Here is a 25,289-nt window from a genome sequence, read left to right on the forward strand (position 1 = left end):
ACAAACACCCAAATCCCTTTATTCTTCCACATCTTCTAGACTCTTGTTATTAAGAGGCAGTACCAATATGTGTCTTTCTCAGGTCCTCACACTTCCCCACAATGACCTCCAACTTCTTTATTTGTCCCTTGGCATCAATGTATTTGCTGTGCCTTCCAACTTAGTGTCATCTGTAAACTTCAACATACAACTCTCTATCCACTCATCCAAATCATTAATAGGTATGCTGACAAGTGGTTACAAAGACCATGAAACAAATCTGGAGCTTTCAGGTCTGCGTGGCTTAGTAACAATTCATAATGCGCATTTGCCAACACATCTGAACCCACCAGGTCATTTTTTACAAGCTTATTATAAATGGAGCTAATATGAACAACCTCATTTACCAGCAACTCTGCATTTCATACACTACAAAAATATATAGAGCATTTAAGAGTAAATAACAGCTTACCACAGTGCCAAGAAACTGAATTTTCATATTTCCAGCTGCATCTCGGGAAAGGCACTGAAAAAGGAAATAATTTGTTACAATAGAAAATCCCAGAGGGTTAAAATCAATTTCTGTGCAGCAAACCAATTATCCAATAATGTTTTGATCTGGACAGAAATAACCTTCATACAGCAAACCAAACCCTTTTCTTGTCACAACATGTTGTAACAGTTGTAACAAGACTATTTTGTTCAACATATGCACAAGAAAACAGTATTAACTATTCAGGATGTTGAGTAATAAAACATTCAGCACTGTAAATGCACAAAAATTGTTAAGTTAAACCTTGTTTTATTGCATAAGTAACAATTTTAAAAGAAACCATTACATGAATGAATTATTACTTGTTTACACAGATATATTTTGACTCAAACCTAGATCTCTAAGCAATTAACATTCAGCGCAACATTTTGAATTCATCAAAACATACAGCTCAGAAGGCCATTCAATGAGTTGTGCTTATGCTGGCCCTTTGAAAAAAAATTACTCTGTTAGTCATCAGTGCAATTGACCCACAGCATGGTACTGTTTTTTTAAATGCTTTAAATGCGTGTTCAATCCCTTTGTGAAAATTATTATTGAATTTGCTTCCATCACACTTTTAGGCAGGCCACTCCAGATCACAGCAACAGACTTGGTTTTGAAAAATTGTCATCACCACTCCACCACCGTCACTTCTGCCAATTATCTTAAATCTGTGTCCTTTGATGCCAGACCTTCCTGTCACCCAAAACAGTTTTTCACTTTTAAATGGATCAAACTCTTCAGTTTTGAATACCTTTATGAAATTTCTTTTTCACCTTCTCTACTCTAAGGAGAACAATCTGAGCTTCATTAGAAGTCATCCAATTTCTGGCATATTATCATTTGGCAAAGCCAAGACTTCAATGAATTACAGGAAAGAAACAGTCTGCATTTATACAGTGCTCTTTAAGCCTTCAAATTGTCCCACAGTTCAGCTCAGTCACTGAAATGTTTGCGATGCGTATTCAATATTGTAAAGTAGAGAAATGCAACTACTCATTTGTGCACAGCAAGGACCCATGAAGAACAATGAGATCCATGATAAAACAAGCCATGTCTTGTTGACATTGGTTAGGGGATAAATATTGGTAAGAGCATGAGGAAGAATACAGCTGCTTGTCTTGCGAAAACACAATATGATCTTTTACATACACTTCAGAGAGCAAATGAGTTGTTGGTTCAAGACTTATCTCAAAGCCAGAAAATAAAGCAGTTCCTCAGGAGGGTACTGAAGTGTCAATCTAGATTATGTGCTCGGCTCCCTACAGTAACAAACGGATGTAACTATCTTCGACATCAAGGCAAAATTAATTTGAGTTGAAATGTGATTGTCAATTTCTCACGTGACACACAGCCTTATTCTCCCCTCACCTTCCACAGTGACAGATAACATGCAGACAAGTTACTATAAACAAAGGATGCTTAACTGTTAGCAAGATCTCCTCTGCAATTTTCTCTATCCTTTCCTGTCGGAGAACTTTCTCATTTCCATTCCATACCATTCCCTCAGCAACTCATCTTAAAAAGGTGGGGCAAGATTGAAGCAACACATGCCTACCATAAGGTTCTCATTTTACGATGATTTAAAGGAGTTGATAAAATAGGAAGAAATTATTTAGTCTTTTGGAGGGAGTCTTGAATCTTACAAACAGTGATTGGCTGTTTAAGGGCAATGCCAGGAAGGGCTTCTTTACACAAAAATTGGTGGTGAAACTCTGGAACTCCCTCTCCCAAAAAATTATCGAAACTGGGACACTGAATTGAAAAGGTTAAATCTAAAATTGAAAAGGTTTTAAGTAGCTGAAGGAAATCAGTATTAATCACAAAATGGTTTTAAGAAAATAAATAGGGTGAAAGGCTTACAAAACACCAGGGATTAATAACCTACATTCCAGAGTACTAAAGGAAGTGGCCCTGGAAATACTGGATACATTGATGGTCATCTCTAGACTCTAGAGCAGTTCCTACAGACTGGAGGGTGGCAAACATTACCCCACTATTTAAAAGAGGAGAGAGAGAAAACAAGAGAATTGCAGGCCGGTTAGTCCAACAGCAGTAGTGGAAAATATGTTAGAGTCTTTCATAAAAAACGGCATAACAGACTACTTAGAAAACTTTAACCGGATTGCACAAAGCCAGCATGGGTTTATGAAAAGCCAATCACATTGAGCAAATCTACTGGACGTTTTTGAGGGTGTGACTAGTAGAATAGAGAAGGGAGAACCAGTAGATGTAGTGTAATTGGAATTTCAGAAGGCTTTTAATAAGGGTCCCATGTAAGAAGTTATAAAATTATACAGCACAGAAACAGGACCTTTAGCCAGTCTCGTCCATGCTGACCTGGTTTCCTAAACTAAATTAGTCCCGTTTGCCTGCGTTTGCCATAACCCTGTAAACCTTTCCTATACATGTGCCTCTCCAAATGTTACAACTGTACTTGCCTCTGCCACATCTCCTGCAGCTTGTTTCTAATATAGTCACCACGCTTTGTGTAAAAACATTGCCCCTCAGGTCTCTTTTAAATCTTCCCCTCTCAACTTAAAGCTATGTCTCTTGTGATGTATTCCCCCCACCCTGGGGAAAAGACCTTGCCTATTCACCTTTAACAATGTCCCTCATGATTTTATAAACCTCTATAACCCCTCACCCTCCTACACTCCAGGAAAAAATAGTCCCTGCCTATCCAGCCTCTCCATATAAATCAAACCTCTAGCCCTGGTAACATCCTTGTAAGTCTTTTCTGTACCTTTTCCAGTTTATTAGCATCCTTCCTACAGCAGGGCAAGCACAATTGTTGGTGGGTAATTACAGTACATGGGATGGGGGTGATATATCGGCATGGATTGAGATTTGATTAATAGATAGGAAAAGGATAGTGGGGAAAATATTGATTTTTTTTTCCAGGTGGCAGGCAGTGACTAGTTAGGTATTGCAATGATCAACGTTTGCGTACCATATGATTTATACATAAATTACCTGAATGACGGAGCTACGTGCAACATTTCCATTTCTGATGGCATAAAACTTTGCAGGATCAAAAGTTGTGAAGAAGATGCAAGGAGGCTTCAGGTATTTAAATGGATTGGCAGGACTGTCCTTTATGGAGAGATTGGTTTGACTGGGCCTGTATTCACTAGTGTTGAGAAGGATAAGAGGGATCTGGCTGACACATATAAAATTTTAACAGGACAGAACTTTTTTCCTCGGTTTGGGAATATGGAAATAAAGGACACTGTTTCAGTGGATTGACCATTTAGAATTGAGGGTCATGAACTCTGTACTGCACAAGGAAGTGGAGGCCAAGTCCACTGAATGTATTCAGGGAAGAGATCGTTTTTTTTTACTTTAAAGATTTCAAGGGGTATGGGAAGAAAGCAGGAATATGGCACTGAGTTTGAGGATCAGCCTAAATCATTCTGAATGGTGGAACAGGCTCAAACAGCTAAATGACCTACTCCTGTACTCCTGTTTTTAGTTGCTAAATCAAAACATAGAGACATTTATGAAAGGCTACAGAACCAAGGTGGGTGGCTGGATTTAAGGCATAGCTCAACCAGGAACTAATTGAATGGTAGAACATGATTGAGGGGGTGAAGCTGGTATAGCTTCAGACTCAGTCCCACCTTGGCCAAAGCAGTGCAATGGACCAAGCAACTGTCCCATTTGAACTAGCACAGTCAAAGGTAGTTAGAAACAGTGGGGTGGGTACAATTATCTCTGTTTCTGCTTGCCACACTTTGATGAGGACACGAAAACTCTTGAGAAGGTGCAAAGGAGCTTTACTAGAATGGTTTCAGGGATGAGGGAATTTAACTGCAAGGCCACATTGGAGAAGCTGAGTTGTCCTAACAGAGAATGAAGGAGAATCTACTATATGTTGACAAACTCATGACAAGTTTGAATATGATAGAAGAGGACAAGTCGCTCCCTTTACTTACGGTACAAGAACAGAGAAGTTGATGTTAGGATTTAGGCTAGAGATACAAAGTTGGTATCTGGAAGAATTATTTCACAAAGCAAATAATAGTCTAGAATTTGACATCTGCCAGGGTAATGGAAGCAAAAATATCAAATATTTTAAAGGAAACAGGTATTTGAGGGAAATAAACGTGTCGGGACACAGGGATAGTGTGGGATATGGGGACTGACTGGTTACTGTAAAGAGCTGCCATACTTGATGGTTGGATAGTCTTTTTTGATGCTATAGTGACTCTATGACTTCAACCAGGAAAGCAACAGCAGTTTCTGTGTGCTGTGAAAGCACTGGGTGGGAAGAAAACACCAACAAGATCAGAGACCCTTGCTGACTGGCTGACAATTGTATGTTGCGTTGCAGGTCCCCAGGTATAACTCTATAGTAGCAAAAGTAACTGAGTCCATTCTGAAACTACTCTCCTCTGAAATAAGAGATAGCAAGAACTACAGATGCTGGCACCAAAGATAATGAAGTGTGGAGCTGGAGGAACACAGCAGGCCAGGCAGCATCAGAAGAGCAGGAAAGTTGACGTTTTGGGCCGGGACTCTTCAGCAAAACAAGGGTCCTGACCCAAAACTTGAACTTTTCCACTCCTCTGATGCTGCCTGGCCTGCAGAGTTCCTCCAGTTCCACATTTTGTTATCTCCTCTGAAATAATACAAGTTTATAATAGCAAGAATAATGAAAATAATGCTGTACAACGTTTTACACTCACGTGACACTTTCTCCAGCAAAACAAATACATGAAACATGGAAGATTTATTTCAGTTCACTTACAGACTACTTCAGTGGAGGAAGCAGGAATAGCCATAATTTCCCACAAATGAACATAAACATGAGTTTTTGGAAAATGCAAAATAGAACAAAGTGGCAGATTGCTTAAGATGCACTGCAGACAGTGCCAACATAAATGAACAAAGTTTGGTCACTCAAGGAGTAAACAGCAAACCACACTGTATATTTTCATCCTCATTTTATTTTACAGTCAATTTTATGGACCATTTAAAAAAACTCCCTGAAGAATGAGATTCAACTCAAAGCATTTCTTTCACAAACGTGATCTTAGTTAGCATGATGTAGTGAAGTTGTTATCCAGGTTTTCTTGCAGAGATATCCTTTAAACATTAACTATAACGTCCTGAAAGCTTATTGTAGTTCAAGGCTATTAGATCAAAACAAAAGCATATGATGTTGTAATTTACAAAGAAGGAAAGTGTTGCTTTGTTAAAGTTGCAACCCTTTAAAAAATGTCTCTAGCTTTTCAAAATATCCTGCAGAGCACTTTTGAAGAATCGATTAAATCTGACCTACCCTTCTGTGTGCTGCAACCTAAGCTTGTATGCTTTGCAATAGTGAGCATAAATTCTAAAACAAATGTTATTAACCCTGGAACCTGTACAGCCATTCAGCAAGATCATAGCTGACATGGTCATAGCCTTAACTGACCTTTTCTGCCTGCCCCTCAAAACTCTGACTCACTTGTCAATCAAAAATCTAATTCAGTCTTGCAAATATGCAATAACACAGCCTCCACTGTTCTCTTGGGAAGAGAAGTTGAAAGACAAGACCCCTCAGAGAAAAATAAAACTCCTCCTCATCTGTCTTAAACAGTAAATCCTTGCTCCTGGTTAAACAGCACCCCTCAATTCGAAGAGTAGGAACTCTGCTGGAGTCAGAGATAACACAGTATGGAGCTGGAGGAACACAGCAGGCCAGGCAGCATCAGATTAATTCTAAATTCTAAACTCTCCTACAAGGGGAAATACCCTCTCAGTCTCTAATCTGTCAAGCCTCCTCAGAATCTAATGAATTCCAAATAGCAAAGTGCCAACCTATTGCATCTTTCCTTTTGCAAAAGCCCCTCATCCCAGGAATTCACATTGTGAAATATTTTTGCACTGCTTCTGATCCAAAAGAGTTTAAAGGAGAATTTAAATGAAATATTTTTAGAATTTAGAAGGAACTTTTAGGGTTGGAGAAATTTTAGATGGAAAAAATTTTTTCTTGCTGCTAGGGTCATGAGAGTTATAAATTTATAAGATTAGACAGGATTGATGTATACTTTGGCACCATGTCCTACTGTGTATTGTCTAGCACAAAACCTTAACAATTACAGATTTAAAATGATTAACTAACTTGAAATATACTGCTTTTTGTGGGAGAAAATTTAAGCAAAGGAAAATAGTTTTAAAAGCTGAGTCAGGCTGTTCAGGAGAGAAGATGGGAGATCCCTCCTCACACAAAGCATGGTCAATGTGCAGAATTTTCTCCCACAAAAAGCAGTATATTTCAGGTTAGTTAATCATTTTAAATCTCTAATTGTTAAGCTTTTGTGCTAGACAATACACAATAGAACACGGTGCCAAAGTATACATCAACTCTCGTCTAATGGAAAGGCAGATCAGAACTGAGGGACTGATTGGTCTATTCCCATGTTGCTATGTCAGTGATAACAACTTCCAGTTACATTGTACATATGGAGTGGAAGAACATCCCAAGGCTCCTCACAAAAGGGTAATCGAAAAGAAACTCTCCTGTTCCAGTTTCACATTATTGTGAGAGTTATGTATACACACCAAGGTAGCAGCTGTGAAGTGGTAAAATTATTAAAGTTGAGATTAGACAGACATGTGGTAAAGGTAGAGTGGTTTTAACGCAGGATTTTAAACTTCCATATAGATTGGGATAAAATAACAAGCGTATCTTGGAAAGGTATCAGATGTCTCAACAGTATTTGTGATTTTTAGCAATGGGAGGGACTTTCCTAGCACCTTGAAGACATGTACAGAAACAAGTGAGAGAGTCTGAAAGATGGCAAAAACATATTGGATTGACTCCTGCTTCCTTGTAACTTTATCGGAAGCAGTTTTAGAGCAGTGATTATAACTGTCCACCATCACAAGAAGCCATTTCAGATGATTATGGAGGCAATTCATGGACATTTCCAAAAGGCTGTGGAATTTTACTAGCAGTGCATGAGATCCCTACTGCGTCAGGAGCTCATCTGCACACAGGAGGCAGGAGCTGAGCAAGAGCTCTGTCTATAAGGAGGACCATATGCTCTAAGTACTTTCAAAGTCAAAACTGGTAACTCTCAGCATATTGACAGGCAATGTTTGTGAACAGGGGAAGAAAAGAGAACAAAAAGAAAGCAGGAGAGGGAGAAAGAGTGAGAGAGAGAAAAGAGACAGTGCAAAAGGGCAAGAGGAGGAGGAAGGGAATGAAGAAGGAAAGGGAGGAAGGATTCACAAAGACCTGACTGCGCACAGTGTGTACAGACTATCTTCTTGTTGTTTTCTTTTGTTTAATCTTGTTGTGGTTAGAAACAGGTATAAACCAACATGTCCAAGTAACTAAGATCTGAGGTGCAACGGTAGCTTAAGTGATAAAATATTGGTTTGTGTCAACCATTGCTAGAATCAAGCTGGTTGATTCTTGCTAAATTAGGTGCGGAGGGGAAAAGGAAATGTGTGTAAAGGGAAGTCATCCCTAGATTCCACAGACACAGCTGTCAATAGCTGGCTGAGGGCGGCACTGCCTGTGGGGGCACAAGACAATCTGGGCAGAGTAGAAAAACAATAGCAGAAAAATTGCACTACACAAAAAGTAAGCCAGGTTCCATGTTACTCATGGATTTGTTACAATAAAACACGATAGTGTTAATTTACATAAGTGTGGTGAAATAGACTGTCTAGGCACAAAAAAACATACAGATATGGATTGTCAGCATAAAATCCTCACTCTTGAGGCCTGAATGGATTCAAAAGCCTTAATTCTACATTTTTCTCAGACCAAGTTATCCTGTGGTTCTCTCTGAATGAGGGGGGCTTCATGGGACGCTGCACCCATTTTTTTCTGTCACTTTGCCATCTGTAATTAGTTCCACTTAGTTGGGTATCAATGACCTTTTCAATGCAAAATGCAGTAAGGGTACAATCAGCATGAACCTTACTGCCTCCACCGTACCATTATCACAGTGAAGGATGAGCAAAGGTAACACAGTATCAAAGAAAACAATGGTAGCATTCATATCGAAGCATTTCATAATGTTTCAATACTTTGTACATGTTCGTTTGCTATTCTGGGTTAGGCTAGTTAGAATTGTTGCAGGCAAAATTAAAATGTACACTTTTTAAGACACAGTAAGAAAATTATACAAAACATGATATCCAACCCTTTTCCAACTCACGTTTTATTTGTTATTAAAATGAGGACAGTTGTTTATTCTTCACTTCAAGTACAAAGAATTGGAATCACATGGCTTCAGTCAAATAACAGAATACATCAGAGAAAATGTTATTATGTCTTATCTGTCCCTGAAGAGTTGGCATTTTTAAACAGTTAGCAGCTGAGTCACACACTCCAGTAAAAGTTCAGTTTACTTCCCTAGTGTGTACAGTTTATTCAGCTACACTGAAGCAATGAATGTGATGAGGGGTGAAGACTATGTTTTAATGAAGTCTTTTTCCCACCACTGACAGTAAGCCAGTATATTGATTCTACTTCCTTGCAGTAAAAAGTTGTATTTGCCATTTCCCAGTTTCTGGCATTGAGCCTTTTTCTGTTGAAAGTTGATGGACGGACATCAGTGCTTCTGTCGTCTCCTCCCTAGTTTCTTTCAGTATCCACCCAATGTTACCAGAAAACCCTTCCCATGAGCTCCTGCTGCAGTCCACTGCGTTTCTGCTCCTTCCCACTTTCCAACAGCTGGTGAGCAGGAAATTGTTTCATTCAATCTCAGTGTCTCTCAGGTAGTTCTTAAAATCATGGAAAATGTACGGAACAAGAGGACCTTCAGCCCATTGTGTGTGTACATGTCTTCTTCCTGTCCCTGTTTACCACAGGAAGACTTAGCAGAGGTGTCTGCAATTGTAAAGAGTTTGAATTGAGAAAATAAGCATAAACTCTTTCCAATGACAGGCGGATCAGCAACTACAGGACACTGATTTAAGGCAGTTGGTTAAAAAAAAGTGAGGCAATGCAGAGAAATCATTTTACAGTGAGCTTTTGGGATCTCAAATGAACTGTCCGGGACTGTGGTGGAAACAGATTCAGTCATAACTTTCAAAAGCAGAACGGGCAGGTAGGACTAATTGAATTGCTCATTCAGAGAGCTAGCAAAAGCATGATGATCCTAATGTACTGTAGGAGAGGGAGCAAAAGAGAGAATTAGCAAATAGAGGAGGCAGAGACAGTGAGGTAATAGGGGGTGGTGATGGAGAGAACAGCAATATAGATGCTGGAAGAAGTTAAATTGAATTCTTCCACTTATTGGAAGAAATTAGAATTTTAATTTACAGAGTGTGCTCTTGTCTCCACAATATTTATCCTGTTGGAATCAACAGATTGTACGTAAAAAGCACAGTTCTACCGTCACATCTATTATATGGTGCTCACAGAAAACTCAAGACTTTAGCGCAGATAAATCTAATCGATGTTTTGATTTTTCTCTCCCCATTTCTCCAACAATTCAGACTGGCATTCTCCCTGCTCCCCAGCATCTTTCTCCTGCCCCTCCAATTTCAGGCTGGCACTCTTTTTTTTCCCCTCTCTTCTTCCACTCCCACGATATTTACATGCTTCTCCAAAAAGGCCTTTGATCCAAAATCAATTGAGGCCTTTCAAAGAGAAATAGATATTTACTTAGGAGAAAATTATACGAAGGGAAATGTTGGAACAACAGGGAATAACAGGTCAAAAGCTAAGCAAATGTCAATTGCTTCCTCCTGCACCTATCTTTCATGAGATCCTCTGCATATCTGCATTTCCAGCCAGTCTGTTCGATATTAATGCATCAAAATTCCGCAGTGGAAGATTTTCCACACTTCAAAGTTTTGGGTAGATTAAGTGTTTTTGATTCAAAATTGGTTTTGTCAGCAGTTTGTGTCCTTGCACAGCAATTTTGCCTACTTCTGTTATCTTATGTCAATGGAAACTGCCTCCCTGCTGCATATTTGGGGATGTATGAAAGTGGATAAGAGGCTACTTGGCTTGGGGAAATAGTGAAATCAATTGACAGGAACTAAAAACAAGCTCAAATTCCCATAATATAATTGTCAATTTCAGAAGCTTGAAGCAGACAACAGTTGCATTTATATAGCACCTTTAATTCAACAAAATGTCTCAAGATGCTTCACCGGAGCCTTATAAAGCAAAACTTGACACCAAACTCCAGAAGGTGATATTTCAGCTGAAGCAGCATTTTAAAGGGAACAGAGAAGCAAAGAGGTTTCAGCAGTGAATTCCAGAGCTTGTGCTCTTGGTAGGTGAAGGCAAAGCCTCCGATGATGACATAATTAAAATTGAAGATGTTCAAAAGGCCAGAATTGGGAAGAGATTGTGCAGCTGGAGATCACAATCACTGTAAGAGGGAAAACAGGGTTGAGCACTTGAAGATCAATATGTTGCTTAACTAGGAACCGATGTAGGTTGGCAAGTGCTAGGATACCGTAAACTATAGAATATTCTCAGAGGACAAGAGAGTCTTAGACGTTTAATGTTGAATAGGCCTTCATTCAGAATACTGTAATAACTGAAAAAAGATGGAATCAAATGAAGCATGCTTCACTCCTTCTCTGTACAGTTCCAAAAGACTGCAAGATTAAAGCTGACACTGCCAGGATTTCTAAATAAACACCCCTTTTGTGATCCCACTGATGTTCCACTGTGCCATGTACGGCCATGACACAGGACAGTGAAGCATGCAGCACAGATCAAACTGGTTAATGCACAGGCCCAGAAAAATAAAATATATCCTCTAGTGTACCAATCAGTAGCACAGTGTCACTTTAAAAAAGAAACTGTGCAGCATAAACTGAAATCCTGAGATCAACTACCTTACAGGATTCCTAATGGAAACACTGAACAGAATGGATGCCTTTGTGTGTGCATCAAATTCTGATTGTCCAGTTAGAGGAAGGATATCATTAAAGTGGACAGGGTTCAGAAGAGATTTACCAGGATGGTGCCTGGTATTGAAGGTTTAAGTTAGAAAGATAGGCTGGGACTTCTTTCATTGGAACTAGGATGTTGAGAAGGGACCTGACAGAAATTTATAAAATAATGAGAGGTATAGATAGAGTTAATGGTAATTGCCTTTTCCATGGGATGGGGAATTTCAAGACTAAGGAGCATATTTTTAAAGCAAGAGGAGACAGATTTTAAAAAGACGAGGCAATTTTTTTTACACAGAGAGTGGTTCACGTGTGGAATAAACTTCCTGAGGAAGTGGTGGATGTGGCTCCAATTACCAAGTTCAAAAGACATTTGGATAGGTATATAAATAGAGACGGTTTGGAGGGACATGAGCCAGGAGCAGGTAGGTTGAACTAGTTTAGTTTGGGATTATGCACTGCATAGACAGGTTGGGATGAAGGGTCTGTTCCGTGCTGTATGGCTCTATGACTCTGTCTGTGTGAATGTGAGATTTAGTGAGTTTTTTGTTTCCAACACATGGTTTTTTGATGTGCACATCCTGGACCATGAGGGTTGTGTGAAGCACTTGGCCTATACAAATTAACGAAGGTGTAGTTCTCCAAAATTTAAGACCATACCAATACATGATATATTCCTCAGAAGACAGAAAAACAGCATGTCCCTTACTGATTGCACTGTCTCCAAGAAGGTGTGATTGGCCGCTTAATGACAACTCAAAGAACCAACTTAAATATCAGTGAGACTCCTCTGTAGTTTTCAAATTCACTAACATCACCATCTCTTGTGGATATAAATCAAAACAAGTCTCTAGAGCAACAAAGATACATACAGTTCTAACAGAATACAGTTTACCAAATTCAGAAAGTCAATTTCCAAGGGAATCAGCAGTTGCTGGCATTATTTCCAAATTCATTCTCTCCCAAGAGGAGCAATGAAGAGTTAAAATAAGCATGACCACAAATACAACTCACCTTCCTAGACTACTACATCATGCCTGAATATAATTAGACTGAAATTCCCTTCTAAATCTTCCATAAAGTTACCAAGACCATAAACAAGCTAATTCTAGCTAATCACAGCATTCTTTTTCTGAGAATCTTGATGCAATTAACTATTTTACTGAACTAGTTTGAAGTCATTTTCCATTTTAAAAAAATTAAATAGAGGCTTTAAATTCTTACGCGTGACTGAAAATAAGGCACATCCAACTTCAAGGTCTTGATTTTAGTGAAGTCAAAGAGGTCCTTAATAAAAATACTTGTTTTTATAACCACAACAATAGAACAAAGTTAAACTGCTTTTAAAGGTGAGTTAGGAAAACAAGCATTAGCAAACTGTGTGTTAAAACACTATCTTCTTTCGTATTACCGGAGCTGTGGGTGCCCAATTCAATTTTCCAACATACGTATCATACATCTGGCATGGACTACAAATTTAAAAAAGTGAAGAAAATTTCTCATATTTTCTCAACAAACTTCACATTTTAGCCAGAACTTCTTGCAGAGGAGAGAATGACAGAGTTTTCAACAACTGGCATTTTCCAAAATGAAGTGAATGGATCTTTCTGTTCACAAGGCAAGATATTTTTATTACCTTTCTTTTCATGGGGGTATTCCAAAGCCTCTTACAGTAAAAACACATTGTCAGTAAGAAATGTAGGAAATACAGCTGCCAATTTGCACACACGAAACTCCCACAATTAGCAATGGGATGATGACCAGGTAATGTATTTTTGATACAGGCTGAGGAGACATTACTGGCCTGGGAAAGGTAAAACTTACGATTGTGCTAATTTTATTTTAGAAAATATTAGAACACGCTACAGTTGATATATTAACATAAACAATCACTAGTTTGCGAACAGGATTCATCTCCCTTTCGTCCTCTCCTATTGCATATCAACAGGAAAAGTTACTGTGACATGAAGTGTTTGCTCCTCAGCTGCCTCATTCTGAGTGGCCCATTTCAAAAGTAGTTCATGCAGAATAATCCCTTTTTAAAAAAAATCAGATAACTGGACAGTAGTTAAACATACCTGAACGATCCTTTGGGTACCGTCAACGGTGATAGGTAACAATGGTGAAGCAAGGTTCCATTCACCGGTCACATTCAGCGTCTTTCCATCAACCTCCACCTGTTGTGACATCAAGTGAGACTGTTACAGGGAAGACAGACAGAAAACAGATCCCAAATCCACGACTGTGAACAAAGCAGTAGCCATTTTAAACAGATGGTAACCCAACAGCCTGTCATGTTTATTACTACTGCCATAAAAGACAGGGCCCAACAACATAGTCTTGAGATTATCCCTGGGGACCAGCAATGGACCTCAGAACAGCTGTTTCTGGTTACGAAGGTTTCAAGCAATTTAAAATAAGTAACAAATAGTCATCCGACTTTTACACCTACCTTGATATGCTACATTTACTGCTATTTAACAAGTGCTGAATGTAAATTCTTGTGACACATTTCAACCTATGCATTGGGGCTGGTGTATAATAATTCATCTCTCCAAGGATTACAGAAGCATTTCTTCACTGCATCAATAATTACAGCATAATTAATATTTTCATTTTAATCATACAGAATACTTCACTCATAAATTGCTCTGTTCCTTGCACATAACTGGAACTACTGCTAAATGTTTTAACAGTATCAGAATTTTCAGCATCTAATTTGCAAACTTTTCAGCAGTAACCTGTAACAAATTTTGAAAATCAATAGTAAACATTGCAATGCAAGATCATCTTATTTTACAAGAAACACTGAAGCTTTTAATGTGGGCAGTCTTGCAACTGATGACATTAAGAAGGCAGCAGTTAAATAGATTCTATGACAAAATTTACTGGGATTTAATACAAGATGATACTTGCACAGCAGGACAAGTCTTGGTTTAAATTTCTTCCCTACTATCTAGAAAATGTTGACTTTCATCACCACCACCTCCTCAATGGAATAAGATCCAACAGGAATTGGCGACCTTTGGACACCTCAAAGTAACCATTAGCACATGTGAGCCTTCACTATGAGTGCTGCTGGGTATCTCACAGTCAAATCCTATGGGCGTCCTCAACGGACAAGCACTCTCGGTCCTTCTCTATAAAGAAAAAGAAACTTAGAAAACCTTTCCTCCTTACCATCTCACCTGTAAGAACGAGGGAGATTTTCAATACTCTACCATAATGACTCATTCATTATCATGGTGCATCTATCATAGTGAAAACATCCCAAGGCACTCCATGGGAGACCAAGACCTGGAGGATTTTGATATGAAACACTAAGACAGGAATATCGAACTGAGTTGTTTCTGTAGGAGCAGAGCTTACACCATGAAGTAATGTGCCTCAAATTGCTGCTGCATTTTAAAGATTCTTTATGCCCTGGCAGTAGCTCAGCTGTCCCAGGGAGAACTTTCATGGACAAGCAGAGGAAACTACACTAAAATGACTTCATCTTCCCCTTAATTTGATAACTGTCAGATTCAATATTTAAAATTTATAAAGAATGTAAAATTGACCAACACTAATATGATAGTTCACATAAAAGTTTTGTAATATCTGAGGTGCAAGATCTCCTAACAATTAGTTCTCAGAATGTGGGTAGCATTGACAAGTTTGTCATTTGTAACCCAGTCTTTGTTGCTTTACGAAAATGATGGTGGGTCCTCATTTGAATTAGTGGTCAGATTTCCTTTCCCAAATGTCAAAATTACATCAGTTGAGGCTTTCTACCAATCAGACTACTATATGCTCACTTTTACAGATACCAGCTTATTACTTCCAGTTTTTCTTGGAGAGAATTCAAAATCTCAAACTACCATTTGTGGGTCGTAGATGTCTTCATTTGTTGTATATGAAGGCGTCTATAGCTTTAATTTGTGAAAATCTTCAGTTTTTCAAATCTGTCGTTGTGAGCATTGAGAAGGTTTATAACCAAGGGATGCACTAAAAGAGCAGCCTGTTTAAGGACTGGGTGAAATCAGATCCTCATTGATTGATTCAGCAAGGCTGTTTCTGATGGGTCCACATAAGAGTAGCCCACTTAATGCGACTTAACACTTTAGAATACCGCATGCCTTGGAGCTGAGTGTCTCAAATACTTCAGGGAAGAAAGAGATTTTGGGATACTTTTCCCTAAACAAAGCAGCTGAGTACTAAGTACTTCTAATCTTTAAAGTAAAAGGAAAATCTCTAGTTTGTGTTTAAGTCTCAAGCCTTTTCACTCTCTTTTTCTTAAAAACAGCTTGGTTCGTGTTGGATTGATACTACTGACAAAAAGTCAGGAAAAAAGACAAGGGTAAGGACTTTTCAAGCGTAAAGAGCAGGAATACTAGATTGATTTAATTATTAACTTATGATAGAGATGGTATGTTGGGTGATGCATTGCAGCTGCAGCTTGTGGAAGATCCTGGATGCCCAAATGTTTGCAGTTTGAGCAACTTTGCATCTGAGTTCAGTAGCTAGAGTATGAGCTATAGACATTGTATCGCATTAGGGAGGGGAAGAGTCACCAGGACTCATTTCTCCAGGAGACAATCACACCCCTCAGATTAGGTTATTCAGTCTTGGTCTGTGATCAAGGTCAGGAGTGTGTGATTGTAGGTGAAGCAGACAAGGGGACCCAAGAGGCAGCTCACAAGGACCCTTTCCTGGCAACTGTCTAACAGTTGCAAATTGACTGCAAACCATGGTACATGCAACCATTCAAGAGGAGGGATAAAATAGGAATATTGTAATGATTGGGAGGTTATAATTATGGAATAGATGGTGTTTTCTGCAGCTGCCATACCTGAAATACTGTGAACAAGTTTAGTCCTCTTATCTGAGGACAGACATATTGGTATTGGAGGCGGTCCAGAGTAGGTTCACTAGGTTGATTCACAGGGGATTTTCTTCTGATGAAAGGTTAAATAGTTTGGGCCTGTACTCACAGAAGTTTGAAAGAACGAGAATAGACTTTATTGAAACACTGAAGATTCTCCTTTATGCAAAATCCAGGACTAGAGCACATAACCTCGGGGTTAGGGACTGTCCGTCTACGACAGAGAAAAGAAGGAATTTTTTCTGTCAAGGGAGACTATTTTTACCACAGAAGGCTGTTGAGGTTGGGTTATTAAATATATTCAAGGCTGAGATGGACAGAATTTTAAATCAGTAAACAAAAAAGGTTTTGGAGTGAAGGCAGAAAAGTGATCTTAGTAAATGGCAAAGCAGACTTGATTGGCCAAACCGCTGCTTCTCCTCCTGCATCTTATGGTGCTATGCAGTTGTGTTCTACTGGATTTTTAAGGTTACCAGGCAAAAAATATACCCAGTGCACCAGCCAACCTGTGAGTACCTTTGAGAGAAAGGGGCAAACCATACTGGTAATACAGGAAACTTCTGTTCAAAGGAATGTTATAGTCCAGTCTTTGCAAATCTTGTGACAAAGCATTTGTGAATTCTTGCCCAGGTGGATGAGTCCAGCTCTATTATCTTTAAGTTCCATTAGCAGTCATGAGAGGGGGTGGATTTAAATTATTGTCAGAACGAGAAGAAAGAGAACAAATCTTTTTACACAAATAGTGCCCTTTCTACAAAGGTAGTGAAAGCAGATTCAACAGTAACCTTCTAATGGAAAATGGATAATTTTTGAAAATGAAAAGAACAGCAGGGCGATGGGGAAGAGCAAGAAGCACGGGTCTAATTGAACATTTCAAAGAAATATAATGAACCAAATGTGGTGTATCATCCCATGAATACCAAAGAATACTTGTATATTTGTATATAGGTCATCTGCAGTTGCATGCTAAAGTAAAATAGCCAGCTGAAGTTAAGATTTTCGTAGGATTTTGAGAACAAAGAACTGGAATGTTACTGAAGCCAAGAAGAACGAGTTGAATTTCACTCTATTTCAGACATAGTTTGTAAGTCACTCTATATTTTGCAGTCTGACTGATTAGTAGCAGTTGTCTAGCCAGACAGCTAACAGCTGAGGTCTGCTGATATGTCATGCACATAGCACTTTAGTCCCTGGTCTTCAATGAGAAATCTTTATACAAGGTGGGACAGAAATAACTGCCAAAACAAATCGAGGATGTGGAGGAAGCTGGTACCTGGTTAAGCTGGATTGCTTGGAACAACAAGGGCTGACAGTTCACTTATGAGTTACTAAATATATAGCTGTCAGTAAATGCAACAGGGAATTCCGGAGACACCTCTTTTACTCAGAGAATGGTTAGATTCCGGACATCATGACTGAGAGAGAAAGAGACATAAGGATATGTCGACACTGATAGCAAGGCTCATGTGGAGCACAAATACCAGCATAACCCAAATGACCTGTTTCCCTGCAGTCGTCAGTGTGCGGGTATTTTACTTCTTGCACAATGGACAAGTAAAGGTTGGCGGGGCCTGGGTGATGGTGGGGAATTAAGTTGGCAAACAAGTGAAATGCAATTCTAGCTGCACAAATCCAGTGTAAGGCGGCAGATTTGAAGTGTGATCCGTCAGCCCATTCCAGGCAGATTGATCTGTGTTTGTATTCAAATCAGAACATGCTCCCCAGATTTTAGGGACTATTTAGGTTTGCTGGCTTGCAGTGCATTTCTTTGGGCTTGGGAATTCTGATTGTACAAAAGAGGGAACGAGCTACAGCAGATGTGTTTTTCCAGCATGGCTTATGGGCTAGGAGGAGCAATAACTCTTCTCTCTGGCCTCTCACATGATTTTTCCACTGTAATGTCATGTTTCTCATTTATCCAGATGTCTTTTTCACCTCGCAGGCCGCCATGCTTCAATCTTCCCCAGGCCCTTATTGCATGCAAGCCCTTAGCAGTGGCTTTTCCATCGGATCTCTACTAGCCTCATAATAACAAAGCACTGCTTTGTGTTAATTCAACAGCATTTTGAGCACATGACTGATATACAATAAATATGTAGGACATATCAGACCAGGCGACCAAATGTTTGTTCAAAGTAGTAACTTTCAAGGAGCCTTTTTAAGGTCAAGAGAGGATTACTGAGGCAGAAAGGTTGAAGGAAGAAATTTCAAAGTTGGAACAGTTGCCAACCAAAGGAAATCATAAGGGAAGGATATCAGAAATAGACGAGAGAGTAGAACTACATTGGGAGATGTGGAGGTGTAGGCTAGTGTGGTGCATACTGTACAGGAGTGCTTCAACTTGGGTTTACCTCCTTATTAACTGTGGAGAATTTAGTAAAAGATGGACAAGAAACTCGTCCTGAGGCCTCAACAAGTTAACGTTTTCCAAAGGATTTGGCATCTGTTGAAGGGGCAACTATTATGGAGAACCTATATCTGCTTTTGATTCCACCAGAGTCCATAAAATCAAAAAGGTCCAACCTCGAAGCAGTGAGGGACTTATGATTATATGAGGAAATGAATCCAAATCTAGGTCACAGTCACATGACATCTACTTTGAATGATTTCCCTATATTAAGTTTCTTTGATTGTCATTTTTGGTATACAGTGACAGTCTAGCTGCTGTTGAGTACATCAAAGACAACATCAACAACTTTGTGAAAGTATGTGAAAAAACTGTTTAATTAATTGGCAGCATCAACAGCACACTGATGGACTGGACAGAACATGCCCAGCTTATTGGCAAGCCAAAATTTTCAATACAAGTCCTCAAGTCTGGAGGGTTTTTTCTGTAATTCATTCATGGATTGGTGGTGTGTTACCTTCTCGAATCACTATCGTCCTTGTGTCATTGGTTGACCCAAAATGATGTAAGGGAAGGGATTCTAGGATTTTGACCCAGCAACGCAGAAGCAACAACGAAATTCTTCTAAGTCAGGGGGTTGAGTGGCATGGAGGGAAACTTGAAGGTCGTAGGATTCCCATGCATCTACAGCTTTTGTCCTTCTAGATGGAAATGATCATAAGCTGATGTGCAAGAAATATTCATGAATTTTAGCAGTACACCTTATGTTGATACATAGTGCTGCCTCTGAGCATCAGTGGAGGAAGAAGTGGACGTTTGAAGATGTGGTGCCAATCAAGCAGATTGCTTTGTCCTGGATGGTGTGAAATTCATCCAAGCAAATGGGGAAGATCCCACCATACTCCTGCTTTGTGCCTTATAGACAGATGGTGCAGTGGTGGGCAGACTTTGTGGAGCTGAGTGGTGAGTTGCTCCATGCAGGATTCCTAGCTGCTGATCTATTCTTAACAGCTAATCCAGTTCAGTTTGTGGTCAATGGTAACCCCCATGATGTTGATAGTTAAGGATTCAGTGACTATCATGCAATTGAATCTCAAGGGACAATGGTTAGATTGTCTCTTAGTGGAGATGGTCAATGCCTGGCATTTGTGAGGTGCGAATGTTACTTACCAGTTTTCAGCCTAAGCTTTGATATTGTCCAGGTCTTACTGCATTTGGTCATAGAATTGAGGTCTCATTTAAAACCCTACCACAATTCTGTCAGTAATTGGACACTGAAGTTAACATACTAAAAACTAGGGAATGAGGAAGAGCAACACAAGCCTAATACCAACCCAATATCGACCAGACCTAAGGGGAGGTGGCTATTTAGCCCCTTGAGTTTTCAATGGTTATTCAATAAAAATTGGTTTCATCTTCAAGCTTAGTTCCACTTTACTCAATCCCCACATCCTTTGATGCTCTTAGTGTCCAAACATCTGTTGATTTCAGTTTCAAGTATACACACAGACTGAGCATTCACAGCCTCTGCAGTAGAAAATTCACAACATTTTGATTACTAAAATCTGTCTGCCAACCTGGTTCTAAGTGGCTAACCTCTTATCAGAGACTGTGATCCCTCACTCTAGATTCTCCTGCCAGGGCAAACAGTGTCTCAGCATCTGCCTCATCAAGCCCCTCAAAATTTTATACATTTCAATGAAATCACCTCTGCTCAGTTTCACAGGAACACTGACTCCTTCTGCTAACAGTGTGCCCCATTCTACTTCCAGTTGTTTGATGGACCAAGCCAATGCTTTTTGTTAATGCTGTTGCTGTTGCTTTCTTGTGTGGGGTTGAGATTCTTCTAGGGGGCCACTGGGTGGCAGCAGTGTTTTTCTGATGGCAGCTGCTGGACTAGCGGTGAAGAGCCAGATTAACAACAATTTCCAGAATCATAGAATTGTTTATGCAATATGAACCCTTCAGCCCTTCATGTCTGTGCCAGATCTTTGAATGAGCATCATGGCTTAGCACCATGCTCCAGCCTTTATCCCCGTATCCTTGTTCATTGTTTCTATTTAAATGATGACCTGATGTCCCTCGGATTGAACCTGCATCCACCGCAACCCCAGGCAATGCATGCCATACCCTAACTTGCTGTATGAAAAATCTCTTTTTCATTCTTTTGCAAATTGCTTCACATCTCTTCCCTTTCATTTCCAATCTTTTTATGAGACAGATTAGTTTCCCCCTATCTATATTGTCCAGCCCCTCATGATTTTCATCTCCCCCTGGCCTTCTCTCCAACAAACAGTCCCAACTTCTCCAATACAATGCGATACAAACTATTTTCTGGAAATGCATCTTGTGCCTGATCCTGAGCATTTGAATTTTCAATGCAGTTCAACTCCGAGATTTGCTAAATACAGAAAGTGTTACGGGTATCCACCAGTTTCCAACAACAACAGACTACAACTTGCGCCTGCAAAGTGCTTCGAATTCAGTGAAATGTATCAAGGTGGTACAATGAAGCATTACCAAATAAAACGTGACACTCAGCCATTTCGGACACGTTTAGAGAGAGAATTCCAAATCATTCAGGCTTCAGAAGCCGAAAGCACAGCTATTAATGGTAGGATTGATAAAAGTTAAAGATGTGCAAGAGGCAAGTTAGAGTAGTGCAGAGATCTCAAAGGTTTTGTGAGAGAGATTACGAACAGAAAAGGGTGAGCTATAGAGAGATTTGAACACAAAGATGAGGCCACCACTTGAACACACTGGTAAGCCCAGCATGCAAGCATGTGACTATCAAGAAAGAACTGAATAAATGGTCCTGAGCAAGCTTTTCCTGTTGTATAAGAGAATTTCATTGGCATTGTGAAGTCTATACTTTACCTGGCTTCAATGAAAGATTACCAGGGGTTATGGGAGAAGAAAGACTAATTAACCACATTATACAAAATGTGGTTTAATTATACAAAAAGTCATAGAACATAAGGGTGGCATTTAGATAGCTCCTGTTACACGATACATCATGATGTTCTTTGAGATGTCATCATGGCTGGGTCATGGGAAATGCCAGCCAATTTGCACCAACACTATTATAATTAATACTTTTAGTGATGCTACTTCAGAGATAAGCATTGGCCTCTTCAAAACTCTGGAACTCCCATCTTAAACTGCTCTACCTATCATTCTCATCCTTTACAAAATCTAACTCATTGACAAGCCTTCGGTCACCAGTGCTAATATCACCCTTTATGGCCTTGTGTCAAATCTTGTTTAATAAATCATAGAATTGTAAAATCCCTACAGTACACAAAAAAGGCCATTCAGCCCATCAAGTCTACAGTGACCCTCCAAAGAGCATCACACACAAGCCCAGCCCCCTACCCTATCTTCGCAACCTTGGCTAATCTACCTAGCCTTCACATTCCTGGACACTGTGGACAATTTAACATAGCTAATCAGCCTAACCTGCACAGCTTTGGACTGTGGGAGGAAACCAGAGCACCAAGCAGAATCCCTGTAAAATATCTTAAGATGTTTTAAGATGTTAAAGATAATTAGTAAATGTAAGATATTATTGTTTTCATGCATGGGGTCTTTTACACTCACCTGAGGGGACCCTGGATCAACATCTCATCCAAAGATAGTACTCCCAGCGGCGTGGTACTCCCTCAGTACTGCACTGGAAACACCCAGCTTACATTTACATGCCCAAGTGTCTGGAATGGGAATTAATGGAGTTGAGTGCTATCCACGGAGTCACAGCTGAGCCCCTGGACATATGGCTACTGGGACGTCGCACAGGAGTAATGTTCTGTGGCATCCTTCTCCATTTGGATGGCACATCTTCATTTACAGACAAAACTTAATTTATATTGAAAGAGATCACAGGCAAAAATAAGGATTTTGAAGACATAACTCAACCTAACCATGCAAAAATAAAAACAATGCAATCTGAAATGCATAAAACAAAGTGGCAACTTAAGTGCAGAAGAATTGATTTTTTTTCCTGGAAATGGTGTATAAAACTTTTTTTTACAGAAAAGTTATTCAGTGACCAGATTAATGAGATGCTACAGTACACCTCCTACATTTTAATGCTTTGGGATCTGTTCCACAAAAGAAGAAAAGGGGCCAATAGCTCATGTTATTACAGGAGGATATTCAACAACCAACACAGAAGATGTTTTCTCCATAAAAGCAGTTGAACAAACACACAACTTTTCTCAGTAAAAGGAATCAGACATCAAACCACCAGCAAAATCCTGAACCCTAAAACCTCCTTTGAAGAGATCTATTTGAAGTGAGGTATTTCTAGTTATGGGTGATTGAAATGAGAAATCTCTAGCAGCACATGAACGTGTTGGCAACATGACCTACTAATTAAATCCATGTGAGCTAGTCTCATCTTAAAAGAGATCCCAAGCATTAGTTTTCTCAACTTGTGTCTAGTCAATCAACCAAGTAATAACAGTATTAAACATGAGACCACAATGACGTAAATCCCGCCACTAAAATAACCATTTTAACAATATTTAAACAATAAGCATTACATATTCCATTAAATTAATGCTGCCAAATAAGCTTTGAAGGTGAGAAATTATGTTCAGTATTATGTAAAGCCTGAAGTGGCTTCTCTCCCCACAGCACAGTAACACAATCTTGGATTTAGCTTTTGCTGACAGTCTGCAAAACCGCAGAATGGGTGGCGTCCATGTCTGATGAAAATTGTCCAGTTTGTCTACAAGACACTAAAAACAATATAGATAGCTTATTTTGATCAATAAGCTGTGTTTCTAATTTACAGGCGATTTGAAGGAAGTTGACAGCAAACAAAGTGATGTGTGAGCAATTTAAAAATAGATTTAAAAGGCAGAGATATTGTTTCAAGCTTACATTGTAGGATGACCCTGATCGTGAGACAGTAACAGAATGCACCCCATCATCCACCTGTAGTGACAGTTCCCAGCTCTTCTGTTCTTGTTTAGCAGCAGGAAACCTGCAGACCAAAGTACGAAGAACATTTTATTTCTAAAAGATGAAATGGATGTGCTCAATAAACTCAGATCACAGTGATATATTAAAGGAATTAAATTATTAAAGTGCCATTTGAATTTGAGTCTATTTTATTAATGATCATCCACTGAATGTTTTGAAACATTGTCTGCACAAATTGAAAGAGATCATTTTTTCATCACCAGTCCTGCAAACTTGAAAGAAGCTTGATCACAAAAATAATGTTCTCCCCATGAGAACAAGACTTCTGTTTAAAAAATAAATCAAAAGTTAATAAAGTGATCTTGCTGGAAAGTATGCTTGTAAAATTATTGTCATTATTTAAAATGTTTGAATCTTGCAATTATCTCTATTATAATTATGGTGAAGTCTTGACATTCAGATCGAATTCAACATACTACTAGAAGAAACTAATCTCAATGGTTAATTTCATTTTCACTCAACCCTCTGAAAACAGAAAGCGTTTTGGTATCACACAAAAAAAAAGACTACAATTCTAGATTACAATCTGAGAACAGAGTGATTGAAGAATTATTTTGATCATTCATTTCATATTTATACTCTAGTATTAAGCAGCAGCATTTTATCGGATAATAAAGTGTGATTATCACTGATAGTATTTTATAGGAAGCATTTTTTTCTACAACTGGAGATACATTAAAAGTAAACAAGGTTGTACATTGAATTTACAGAAACAGCCTACTCAGGCAACTAGTTCATGCTGGTGTTTATACTCCATACGAGTCTTCTCTTACATCACTTCATCTCACTCTTTCAACATAACCTTGTACCCCATTTACAGAGTCATACAGCATGGAACAGACCCTTCAGTCCAACTTGTCCATACCAAACAGACATCCCAAAGTGAACCTGTCCCATTTGTTTATATTTGGCCCATATCCCTCTAAATCTTTTGCATCCACGTGAATGTCTTCTAAATATTCTAATTGTATCTGCATCTAACACTTCTTCTGGCAAATCATTCCATACACGCATTACCCTGTGTGTGTGAAAAAGTTACCCTTTTTACTTTATGTACTCATCAAGCATTCCACGGAATGCAGGTTTACTATTAGCCTCGACCATTCCACGTGATGTGGAGTTTCACATCCTCGGTATCACTCTGGGTAGGATCTTTACCAAAATTATGTTAGCAAATGCAAAACTAGATATATTGGGTATTGGAATAGTCACTCACAAGGCAATAATGATCCATATAACAAACAGAATATTTATCAGTTTATGATGTTAAAAAATCTTTACACTAAGTGAATAATGAACTTATTTTCTCAGTAGCAGTTCCAGTGGAATCATTAATCACTCAATTTTGGATTATTTGAGAGTCACCAGCAAAAACGTGCACAAGATCTACTATTTTTCTTCAACATCCTACACAGCTAGTTCTAAACAATGGGAACTAGAGGCGGCCATTTATCTCAAGCCTAGTCTCCCATTGAATTAGACAATGGTTGATTTGTATCTCAACTTCTCCCATGGTGCTTTGTCAACTAACATCCTTGCCAAAAAAAAGTTGTTCACGGATATGTTTCAATTATGGACCAGAATTATTTTTAAACCTTGGTTCTGTGCATCGTTGTACCATATTAATGAATAAATTACGTTAATAAGAGCTCAAATAGTCCTTAAGAGCTTGATTTGGCTTACAACCACCAGCTTTTATTTTAACA

General features: G+C 39.0%; 1 protein-coding gene across 1 annotated transcript in view; it reads right to left on the bottom strand.

Moving 5' to 3' along the window:
• pcca (propionyl-CoA carboxylase subunit alpha) overlaps positions 1–25,289 on the bottom strand; it is a 352,214-nt gene that overhangs the window by 107,937 nt on the left and 218,988 nt on the right. The window contains exons 19-21 of the mRNA XM_059646462.1: positions 23,482–23,584; positions 13,462–13,560; positions 452–505 (exon numbers count right to left, since the gene is read on the bottom strand). Coding sequence (XP_059502445.1) covers positions 452–505; positions 13,462–13,560; positions 23,482–23,584 — 256 coding nt within the window. The remainder of the gene's footprint in view (positions 1–451; positions 506–13,461; positions 13,561–23,481; positions 23,585–25,289) is intronic.

This window comes from Stegostoma tigrinum, chromosome 6 (assembly GCF_030684315.1).
Source record: "Stegostoma tigrinum isolate sSteTig4 chromosome 6, sSteTig4.hap1, whole genome shotgun sequence".
Lineage (NCBI taxonomy): Eukaryota > Metazoa > Chordata > Chondrichthyes > Orectolobiformes > Stegostomatidae > Stegostoma > Stegostoma tigrinum.